Here is a 12,640-nt window from a genome sequence, read left to right as displayed (position 1 = left end):
CTTTTCTTTTGTTCTTTGTTTAACATTGGTGAAAGGAGTCACAGCAGTAGGTTTTAGAATGCGGCCCCTTTAAGAGCCGTCTCTCTACGTGGATCTGATGTCCCATTTTCACAACTCTTTGCATGTGTTGTGGTAATGATGATACCCCTGATGAATTCTAAATAAAGGTGGCTATTTGCTCATAGATTATACCACAAAACACTCATGGACCACTTCTGCATTTCTAAAATCAAACATGCTACACAATGTCATAGAAGAATCATGTTTGACTGTATGGTTTCAGAAATGATCTTTAACATCCTTTTACAAGTTTCACAAAAGGTTCCATATACTGTAGAAAGTTGAGAAATAACTGTTACTTTACAAGCTTACAGCTTTCCTGTAGCTCAGTGGTAAGAGCATTGCATTAACAACGCAAGGTTGTGGGTTCGATCCCAGGGATTGCAAATACCTATGTAAAATGTATAGGATAAAGCAATGTAAGTCGCTTTGGATAAAAGCGTCTGCCAAATGCCTAAATGTAAAATGTATGTAAATGTACTTTTTGACTGATATTTTTTTGACTGAAAGGATCTTTGAGGAATCAAAATTGGTTCTGTCACTGTGCAAACATATTCCTAAGATGCAACAAGTTTAACAAGCAAGGCTCGTCGTACACTCCTGTCGCTCGTCCTCTTATGCTTCCGATCTCCTCCGTGAGAGATGCGAGACCGGTGCAATGCACAGCTGACTGTCATTATCACTCGCGTCACCGGCCTCGCGCCGTTCCCTCATGGGTCTCATTCCGCCTTGCTCGTTACACTTTTATTTACAACTTAAAGGTAATATTTAAAGTAACAGTAGAGGAACGTTGATGCCTAAACGTTAAAAACAATTGTTGTGTGAACGTAGTGCTTTGAGTTATTGTGTGTGGTGCTCTTTAATATGCTTTTCATTCCAAATCTGATGACATGCTGCAAACTTCTAGACACAAACCCCAACGTTGTAGTGTTACTTTACAATTCTGTTGGAAATGAACGCAGCCAAAAACAGTTAGGATTTGTAAACGTGAAAATGAAAAGTTCTCAATAAACGCTGCAAATGCTATCATGAGCCCAATGCGTGATAAGAGTATAGAAAAGAAGACTCTGAATAATGAACAGTGCCCTCCACTATTATTGGCGAAGAAGGCTGTAAAATAAATCTACTTCTTTTCTCGTTTTGATCTTTCATTTAAAAAATCTACAAAATTTCAACATTTCATTGAAAGAAAACAGTAGGGAAAAAATATCACATTGTGAAAACGTTTTTCTTCCATACATGTTGGCCCCAATTATTGGCACACTTCTATTGAATACACTCCTCAACCTCAATTTGTAAGAAAAACAGCTCTGAATGTTTTCTTTTCAGTCTGATGAGGTTTGAGAATACGTTGAGAGTCATCCGAGTCCATTCCTCCATAAAGAATTCGTCAGATCCTTCAAATGTTGGTGATTTATCTTCTTCAGTTCATCCCACTCATTTTCTATTGGGTTCAGGTCAGGGAACTGGGACGGCCGTGGCAGGATCTTGATTTTGGCTTCAGTGACCCATTTTTGTTGATTTGGAGGTTTGTTTTGAACCAAAGTGCTGATGGAAGATCTAACCACAACCCATTATATTATTTCTATAAGAGTCAGGTTTTGATTTTTATATCTGATGGTATTTGATATAAAACATGATGTCATGTATCTGATCAAGATGTCCAGAACCTCTGGTATAAAAGTAGTTTCACAACAATGAAGATCTGGTGGTATATGCAATTCTCCATCTGTGATCTTTGAAAAGTCTTTGGCCCTCAAAATATTCTCTTGTTTTATGGTCATGTGAAAACGTCCGCCTTAAAGTTTTCCACTATATTTATTTGATTTACTAAGGAAATTTGACCGTTGCTCAGCTCCGTTGTCATCAGGGGATAGAGAAGTGACCATTCGATCCACACTCACGAATCTAGGTGGAAGTAGTAGACCATCCGGGTATTTCTCACCAACTGTTTTTTACTTACTCAGGTTTTGGACATATTATTCGAATCATGAATCATACTCATCTTCGTTTATGAAGTATGGAATTAGGCGATTTTTGACACGGCACATATTAATGTGAATATACTTGGGAAATATTGTACTCAAAAGAATTTTTAGGGCTGCCAATAATTGTGGCCAGGTTGTATTCGAGAAAAAAATCACTTTAATTAGTTTTACATGAATGAAATGTTACATTTTTTTAGTTTTTTAAATAAAAGATCAAAACGATAAAGGATGTAGATTTATTTTTACCGCCAACTTTGCTCATTTTTACCAAGGGCGCCAATTATAGTGGAGGGCACTGTTTTTTTGTTATAATGGAATCAGTCTTTTGAAATCACGCTAGCCCATATTGCGGTTTCGATTGGATTTTGATTAATTGTTAGATCCTGGTATAAGGCGTCTGAAGTTTGGCTGTGATGAGACTGCTGGCTGCGTCTGCTCATTGTCTGACGTGTCTCTTGTGTAATTGTGACTTTGAAAACATACAACTCCGTGCCAATCCCATGCCTGTTGAGAGCCCTGATGTGACACTGTTCTCCGTCTCTCTCTTGCGCCTTTGCCCCTGTCTTTGTGCGTGCCCACATGCTAATCTCTGTACACGATTGAGAGGGAGTTTGTTGTTGATTCAAGTTGAAAGCTGCCATATTTGGCTGATTGGAATTGATAGATTAATTTGAGCTGCAGAACGCCATCTGTTTGTTTCTCTGCGTTGGTTGGCGCTTTCCCCCAGGTGTGTTTGGATGAATATAGACGCATTCTGATAAACTGTGATAAAGCCACTTCTTCTGTTGCGTAACTTTGTTCACGTGTCTTTGTTGAATTTATGGGTGTTAATGCATCACTCTATAGTTCTTATGGATATTAAAGGGATAGTTCACCCTAAAATGAAAGTTCTGTCATTATTTGTTCACAATTATGTCATGCCTGACCTGTATGGCTTTCTTTCTCCAGCAAAACACAACAGAAGATATTTTGAAGAATGTTGGTAACCAAAAAGTGTCGGTGCCCATTCACTTCTATTGTATGGACAGAGAACCAATGCAACTCAATGGGGACCGACGCTTTTTGGTTACCAATGTTCTTTAAAAATCTTCTTTTGTGTTCTGCTGAAGAAAGAAAGTCATTTTGGGGGTCATCTAATGTATTAACATGTTAATAGTGTCACAACAGCTAAACTGTTTTCAAATCTGTGTTGCAGTTTAATTATTAATAATCAAATTTGGAGATTTATATATGTTATACACATCTTTACCTTACTGATAAAGCATATAACTGGATACAACTCAGACAAAATGCAATGTGTTGTTCTGTCTGTCTATCATGAGCTCAGTTTTCCAGTTAACACTGTTCAATCATGTGTACTAGGCCTCACAATGCAGAAATGAATAAATAAAAGCCCCAAATACTGCATGCAAAAAATGCTAAACATTTGTAACCTTAATTGCATTGGATTAACATTAACAGTCATATCTGTAAAGGAGCTGGCTGACCAATTCCTCATCCTCAAGCCATCCAAGATGTATGTGACATTATTTCTTAGGTAGAAGAAAAAAGATTTTACCTGGAGTTGTGGTCCATGGTTTTTCATAGTTCATGTCTTTAAAAGTGCAAAACACAGATAGAAGAAACATAAAAGTAATCCCTGCGGCTTCTTTCGATGTAATGACGTCTAATTTAAGCGAATCGATCGAACTGTGCAAGAATCGGAACGTTATTTACAACATTATAACTGGTAATGCACAGTTTGCGAAACTGCCTCGCATGCGTTCCAAATCGCATATGTTCCCTACTCACTTATAAGGGCAGAGCACTTGATGTAGAGACTTTGGAGAGAGATGGACAATTTTATATCATGATATAGCCATTTGAATAAAACTTGGCGAACTGAGTAATACAGCGTTCGTATTGTGTACCTTTCCCGCATTGACCTAGTGCGCAAAATTGCCGTTTGATATGCGCCCTGCCTGCCGCACACGTTCGCCCTCCTCCATGATTAAACTAAATTGGAGGCAGATTTCTTGAAATCTGTGTGACCCAAGTTTTCTATGCGCGATTTGAGTGGACAGGGTCACGTGACGGGACTGATTATTCTCCTTAGCCAATCACATGAAAATAAAACATAATGTAGCGACGACAAAGTGAGGAAATATAGTCCAGTGAAAGTATCGATACAGCACTAGAAATGTACTCCAGTAAAAGTACACTGTTTTTAAATTCCTGGAAAAGACTACTCAATTACAGTAATTTGAGTATTTGTAATTCGTTACTTTCCACCACAGCTAAATGGTTTGCTCTAATAGTATCTCATTTTAATATTCGATTTTAGTTCGAACCGGTGTAAGTTTTTTTTAAACTGACAGCTTGACTATTGTTTATTACTCTGTGGCTTAGCTACATTTAAAGGTAGCTTCCTGAACATACAGTAATAGTCTAAATTAAAAAAGAGCTTTTTTACAAACCAGTGGCTTATCGGTCATTTTTATATTTATATGTTATACAGTAAGTAGTCCAGTAAACACACATACACATATCTAAGGAACCTACAAGAGGCCAAACACTCATAATCGCACAAACACGCATTCAAAAACATACCTGCCTACACCGATCGAGGTCATGATGAGTTTCTGATTGATCGATACCATCTTTATTACATCAGAGTGAGATGAAAGCTATCTGGCCGGAGGGTTTCTGAGTCTCGTGCTGGTATGAAGGCGTGGTTTAATGCTGTGCGCTGGTTACCGATGTAAGTGACCATCCATCACCCTGCACTCAAAAAGTGACAGACCCCCACCCATAACCGTCACTCTCCGAAGCCGCTGACCCCCGGCACGCCCCCGTACACATGCTAACCCAATAAAGGTGATTCGTAATTATGAGATGCCTTTTAAAAGTCTGCCGTAGGCAATTATCAAAGCCATACATCTCCCACAGCAAAAATATCATAACAGGCCAGGATTACAGGTTTTTAATACCTGCTCTGTGCTGATGGATGGGGGAGGAGAACGGCTTTACAGTCTGTGTGTAGTGTTTTCTTCAGCGGTTGTAACTGACACACTGTATGTGTATCTATCTTCTCTCCTGGTTGACTTTGATTGACAGGCACAGATTATGAAGCTATGTAGGAATGCAACCTACGGATAGATCTTTGCTAAACCTTGCACTTATAAACAGAGATGAAGTGCTTCTGAATGTGACGGGAGAAAACATGTAACATTGAGACAGCTGACCTTTGAAATGTCTTCTAACCTGAACAAATATTTGTAGTAACACAGAACCGAAGTTATCCCTCATTCTGTTTCTGAACTCTTTTTCCAGACATTGTTGATTTAGAGGAGAGATGGCAGAATGACTTTAAAGCTGCAATTTAGCTTTTTGCATTTTTGGTGTCTATAAGAATTTGAGAATCTTATATCATCTCTCTGTGAAACACAACATTGCTGGTTATTCACATATTGTTAGGTGCGTTGAAGTCAAATGATGTCAAAGTAACTTGAAAAAGTATTATTATTGACGATTATTATTATTATTAATATTATTATTATATCAATAACAGTTATTATTATTATTATTGTATCATTAACAGTCATTATTATTATTATTATATTAATAACAGTTACTATTATTATTATTATTATATTAATAACAGTTATTATTATTATTAACTGTTATAATAATCATTACTATTATATTTGTATGGCATTATTATTAGAACCTCACAGTTTTTTTAAACATGGAAATGTACAACAAAAATCATGGATATATTGGCAATTCCCTTGGCTGGTTTGCAATTTTAAGCTAAAGGAAACTATAATGTTGTCTAGATTTTGTGTTTATTGCAAAGGAACATATTTTTAAGTTTATTAAGCTCAACATTTAGATCCCTTCATCTGAGCAAAAACGTGTTTTGTGGACCTCTTGAGAGCAGCACTCTCAAAAGCGCTTAATTCTATCAAACGGCCATGGGACAGAGGTAATTACGTTTGTGACACGAACAGTGCTCGCATAGAGAACATTTCTGTCACACTGGCTGGTACATCAGCGGCCTGCTATTTATAAACCTCCTCTCACAGAAATCTAGCTCTACATTCCGCACGAGGAGTTCAGCTGCAGAAAAACTCACCCAATCGCTGCTGCTCTGTACTGTACTTTACTTTAATGACCATTTTTTATGATCGCCTTCCCCTGTATGCATGAAGGTCCAATTAAAGAGCGGGTTTCTTTGGTCATGCCTAGCAGAAATTCAGGATTAGGCCTTGGTGGATGATATTTGTATTCTCAAATTCTTATAAACTGATTCTTGAAGTTGGTAGAAGTTGTTAGGGTTTTGTCTGGTGGTTTTGTCTGGTGGCTCGTGCGTGGTTTAGACTCATAGAGAGGTATGATTCATAGGGCTTTAATTCATAATGGCCGATACCCTTCCAGTGGGAAAATGTTTCATATGCATGTGGGATGTGATGAAATATTGTGACACCAAAAATGCAACTTGAAAAATAGGCATTGTAGCGCTATGGCATTATATATGTATAATGCAATTATTACCAGGGGCGCAACGTGACAAAAGAAACTAGAAACGCATTAGAAATCGTTATGATTAAAAAGTTTGTTCACACTGGAGGTGGCGCGGCTCAACAATCCCATTTGAACAAGTCGTGTCGCGTCGCGCCGGTCGGATCCGGTGTAAACATGGTGTAATGCTTGGTTTACACCCAACCCGAACAATCAAATTCCACACTCTTTATTACTTGTGGGAAAAGTTTGTTATTTTCGCATGAGTCGCATAAGACAAACATTTTCAATCTTGTCTTCCGCAAAGGTTAAAAAATTTGTAGACACAGTGTAATGCTTGGTTTACACACTCTTTACATACACTCTATATGGTTATTTTCGCATGAGTCACGTGATCAGACAAACATTTTCAACCTTCGCAGAAGACAAGATCGATGCACGTTCACGGCAATCGCGCCACCTGATTCGCGTCATTAGCACAGCTAGCCGCAAGTTCGCGTCTATACGCGTCTCTGCATTTACTTTGTATGTAATTTACTCACGCAAAACACTTAATTTGCATTTGGTGTGAACCCGCTATTAGTGTTGTATTGCTTAAAAGCGAATATGAACTGGAAATTAAATCTTTTGAGTATTTGAGATCTGAAAAAATACAGAGCATCTTTTCTGTTATTTACTGTTATTTTTACCTGTTTCTCCAGTTTTCTGCAAAGAGAAACAATATTTGTTAGTAGTTCACAGAATGAAACAAAAATTATAATTTGACCCAAACACATACATATGGAGACCTATGAAAATAATTTCGAAGCATTTTTTTCAACAGGTGTCTATACAGTACATATTATTTTATATATAATCTAATCTATATATTATTTATTTATTCATGCATTCCTAATTAGTTCATTAATTTCTACAACAGCTCTGTGTGAGCAAGAGACCAAATTTGGTGTCAATAAATGATGACAATTTTCATAATAAGCTATTTACAGTAAGTACCATCTTTACTGCAGACATTGTAGATTCGTTCAAATAAACCACAGTTAGAGGTGCTGCAAATGATTCTACACAGTAGACAATAAACTTGGTATTTTGCATTTACCACTGCTGTAGCGCTGCTGTCCAATCAGCATCTAGGACTTAATTATCCATTTTATGTTCTGCTACTGATCTTCTAAATAAATCTTACAAACACACCAAATATATAGTGCAAAGAACTGTCTGAAGTTGCTGATATAATTCTTGGTCACACTTTTAATGTCTTCTTTCTTATCAGACGACATTGTTATCAGACTTCATTGTGCCATCTGCTGTGATCTTCCATGAAGACTCTCTCTTCCAGCTGTGTCCTCATCTCTCTTCACCCTCTCGCGCCCCCTCCCTCTGTCTCGCTCTCTTTCCCACTCTCCTCCATATCCCAAATTATATGTGCATGCATTTTTCCCGTGTCATAATCCCGAGAGCAGGAAGCATGGGCCGGACTCATCACGTCTGGCCTTCTCTGGCTGTTTGGAGGCCACACAGATTAAACCACTGATCCCACTTCCACTTTCATTTAAACCACCATTAGCCAAACAAAAAAGGGGCCGTGCAGGCAGAAGGCCAGGCTGATTGGAATTCCAGCGAGGCGTGCCACCTGTCGATACGATGATTTCCTGATTCATGAATGCATTCGGGGAGCTGCAGCGCTTTAGCTAATGATTCTGGGTGTGTAAGAGATTCATGGAGATGGGGTGGGGTCGACCGAGGGAGGTATGCAGAGATGGAAAAGAGAGAAATGAAGCATTAGAGAGATGGGAGAACAGAGAAGAGGAGATGGCGCTTCTGATGGATGAAGTATCGAGTCTTAGGCTTGGGCTCTCATCCATCATTCCCAGTAGAAGCGCATGTTTAAAAAGTCATTTTCATTAGAGGAGAGAGAGCGTTTACAATCTCACATGAATGCACTCTTGCACTCACAAACACGCATGTGGAAGGCACTTTACATACGTACACACTCACTCACATGTCTGGTTTTATGAAGATCCACCTTTTGGCCTTTCAACCATTATTAATTTTACGCTTGATCTTCTACCCAGAATGCTTTGGGAAGAGGTTTGGTGGCTTCTATTGACCCACTATCTTTGATTAGCAGGGAGACAAATGAGCTACTCTTTCAAAAACAAAACACTTAATACTGGCATTTATAAATGATTAAATCTTAACATCTCAACCTTTTATTACTAATGCTAAATATATATATATATATATGAATATTTTATAACATATAATACATATTAGTGTAATAAAGCAACATTTATCAAGTTCATTACAGATTTTATGTACATAATTTTTCCCTAAGGCTCCAGATCCATGCGAGGCGCTTTTAGGCCCAATTCACATGTTGCGTCTTTTCTGCGCCCATATTCATTATTTTAAATATAGTCGCGTGGCAGTTATTACTAACATTAATAATATGTTCAAGTTACTTTCATACAAATAAATACAGTACAGATCACTAATATTCACTTTTTTATATTTTGTTAACACTTTACAATAAGGTTGTATTTGTTAACAGTAGTAAATAAATAAAACTAATATGAGCTTACAATAAACAAATTGGTTTTCAGCACAAATGTATTCATGTTAATGGCAATACTTGTTAATTGTTTATTTTAGTTTATGGTGCAAATTAACATTAACTAACAATCATAAATGCTGTAGAATTATTGTTTTTATGGTTTGTTGACGTTAGCTAGTTCATTAACTAATTCGTAACCTTACTTTAAAGTGTTACCAATGTTTTTATATTATACCTTTTATATTTTTGATATTTTGATTTTGAATATTTGGACCGTTTTTGCTGTTGGTACCTTTTTATTGTTTGCCTGCACTTTGCTGTAATTGTAATACAATTCCAATAATTCCACAAACTTGACTTTATATTTCTGTTTTTCCTCAGGAACAGAAGGGGTAGAGTTGGGACCCACGTTAGGTCTAAAGAAGTCCAGCTCTTTAGAGAGTCTTCAGACTGCCATGACCGAGGCCAAGAAAAACGAGCTGCTGCCCTTCCACAGGCCCCGCCCTCACATGGTTAGGGGGCGGGGCTGCAACGAGAGTTTCCGAGCAGCTATTGACAAATCTTATGATGGGCCGCCAGAGGATGATGACGGTGAGTTCCCACACGTCCACATGTTTAGTGTGTATTTTAGTGACTGAATAGATGTGTAGAAACAAATAATCCAGCCTCAAACTCATACCATGGGTTATGTCGTTGTGTTGTGTTATGTGGAGATGTCGGCCTGATTTTAAAAAGCATTGTATTTTATCATCCAAAAATGTTGAATTATTGGTTAACTCGAAAATGAATTCATTCCATCCCAACTTTGTTGTTCGAGTTAAACTTGACACTTTTAATAGAAAAATGTACTCACGTTGTTGAAGCTCATAAAGGCACTGTCTCTCCATCATAAATCCATCATTAAAGTCTGTCATCATTTACTCACCCTCTTGTCATTTCAAACCTGTATGACTTTATTTCTTCTGCTGAAAAATGGTTGTTATCTGGTCCCCATACACTTGCATTGGTTTTGTGTCCATTAAATAGAAGTGAATGGGGGCCAGTGCTGGTTACCATTCATACCTTTCTTCAAAATATCTTCTTTTGTGTTCTGCTGAAGTACTATGGATTTAAAATGACAAATTGGTGAGTAAAGGAAGACATGAGGTCATTTTTGGGTGAATTACTCTTAAATATTAGATAACTCTGAATGTCACTGGTTCTTGCTAAAGCGATTGGTATTTTTTATTTAAACAAAAACTTCATTTTAGGGTGAACAATGCCATTTAAGAGATGTTCTTTACGCCAGATTTCACTTTGGTTCCATTTACTGCCAATCGTTTATTTGTGATACAAAACTCAGAAATCTGGGAGTGCAAAAAAATCTAAATATTGAGAAAATTGCCTTTGAAGTTGTCAATCAGAAGCACTGTGGAAGGCCATCCACTCTTAATATCCTAATGATTTTTGCCATACAATAAAAATCGATAATTTCGTCCCATACAATGTGTTTTTGTCTTTTAGTAAAAATGTTCACGTGCTACTTAAGACTGGATTTGTGATCCAGGGTCACAATTGTGTGTTAATTTGACAAAATTGTACCACAAATGTTTGACAGCAGTTTTGCAATGGGCCAGCAGTGAACCTGCTTTTTATTAGAATGGACCATTTTTCACCAAATTACTTCTGCAACAGCTGTTAAATGTCTCACTGAGGTAAAAGGATTATTCTTATCAGTTATTTCAATTGCAAATTTGAAAATACAACAAACTTTGGACCAACTTAAAGCGAAACACTTTCAATTAACCCCAAAGTTTTTTTTAACGCTCGTCACATTTTTCTCTCGACTTTCAATACACAGGTGGTACAATTCATCAGTAATACACCCAGTCAGACTGCAAACGTGTGACACAGCGCGTTGTGCCATGTGGCTGTTGAGGGAGAATAATTGAGAGTAAAGTGTTTGGCTTTGTCTCTGTCATGTGCTTCCTCTTCCTTCACACCAGCCTAATTGGGCCTTCCTGAGACGACAGACTACAGACATGAGAGCGTGAGACAGGTTGATCATTATGGTCAGTGTGAACAGATACTCCACAGCTGAATAGTTAACATCGTGTCTCTCACACACACACACACACACACACATCCCAATGCACTGCAGTATGTTGTATTTCAGTCACAGTCTGCGTCTTACTTCCTTATTATTAGAATTCAAGTGTATATAATCCAACCAGTTTGTTATAGAAACACTCTGAAGTTTACAACTAAGATCTGGTTCACTATTAAACTCGTGATGACCTAGTTATAAGTTCGTAGCTTCAAAACAAACTCATTAACACAAATTATCGGTTCATTTTCTCGTTCGCTCATCAGCCGTGATTACATCTGCTGTTTACCGCACAATTGCACACACGCGCACACACACACACAGATCTCCTGGTCAAGAAAGCAGCAGCAGTTTATTAGTAATTACTGAGGACAGTGATTAGACACACTTCTCATTACTGTCTCTGTAGTGGGCTGATGATCTGCCTCCGTTCATGAACATCTTATTCTTGGCTTTATACATTATACTCTAATCAGCCTCGAGGTTCATGAATGTGCAATTATCTATATTACCATTTAAAAGTTTAGGGTCACTTGAGTGAAATGTTTCTTCTGTCGTTAAAGGAAAAACTCACCCAAAAATGAAGTTTTTAAAGGAAGATATTTGGTAGAATGTCAGTAACCAAACGGATCTGATCCTCTATTTACTGCCATTTTAAGACAAAAATAAGAATGGAAGTCAAAGGGGGATTAGATCTGTTTGGTTACTGACATTCTTCCAAATATCTGCCTTTGTGGCCAGTACAAAAAGAAAATCATTTTCGGGTGAACTGTTCCTTTAAGAATCTTTTGATGTTAAGCCATATGCTTAAAGGTCCAGTGTATGAAATTCAGAGGCATCTAGCAGTCAGGATTGCAAACTGCAACCAACGGCTCACTCCACCCCTCCCTTTTGAAGCACTACGGTGGCTGACACAGGACTAAGATGTTGTCATGTTTTCACCTCTTTGCGTAACGTATTTACGAAGCACGTTGTATGTAGCTAGAAATAGGTCATTCTAAGGTAATAAAAACATAACTCTTCATTATGTAAGGTCTTAGTTATGTGTATTATATTTCATTTAAGTCAATAGATCCTCCAAAATTACACACGGGACCTTTAAGTGCCTAAATTTTTTTTATAGACAAAAAATACACTTGTTCAGACATTGGGAGAAAAATTGTGATATAGATATTGTTGCGATATTGCTCCAAATTAAAAAACATTATGCTATCATTTCAACTTTAGATGATTTTTAAAATAAACGTTTTACTTATTTTATTTTATTGTATTATTTTTTTTTCCAATTAATCACACTCGAAATTGGGTGTACATTTGGATACACATATAACGTCTCTTCTTACATAGAAAAGAAACCATATGAATATCAAAGGCCATACATCACTGAGGTTGATAAACAGAGACGCATTTAAAGGAGGGATTTATTTCTCTTTGAAATGGTTTCCA

The 12,640-nt window shown here is 37.3% G+C and overlaps 1 protein-coding gene across 4 annotated transcripts in view; it reads left to right on the top strand.

The window, feature by feature from the left end:
• Positions 1–12,640, top strand: part of pard3bb (par-3 family cell polarity regulator beta b) — a 303,484-nt gene that overhangs the window by 174,777 nt on the left and 116,067 nt on the right. For all 4 annotated transcript variants that reach the window (XM_056755104.1, XM_056755105.1, XM_056755103.1 and 1 more), the window contains one exon: positions 9,490–9,699. In XM_056755104.1, the coding sequence (XP_056611082.1) occupies positions 9,490–9,699 (210 nt within the window). The remainder of the gene's footprint in view (positions 1–9,489; positions 9,700–12,640) is intronic.

This window comes from Triplophysa dalaica, chromosome 8, assembly GCF_015846415.1.
Source record: "Triplophysa dalaica isolate WHDGS20190420 chromosome 8, ASM1584641v1, whole genome shotgun sequence".
NCBI classification, from domain to species: domain Eukaryota; kingdom Metazoa; phylum Chordata; class Actinopteri; order Cypriniformes; family Nemacheilidae; genus Triplophysa; species Triplophysa dalaica.
Note: the sequence above shows the minus strand (reverse complement) of the source record. Positions and strands in the feature narration are given on the sequence as shown.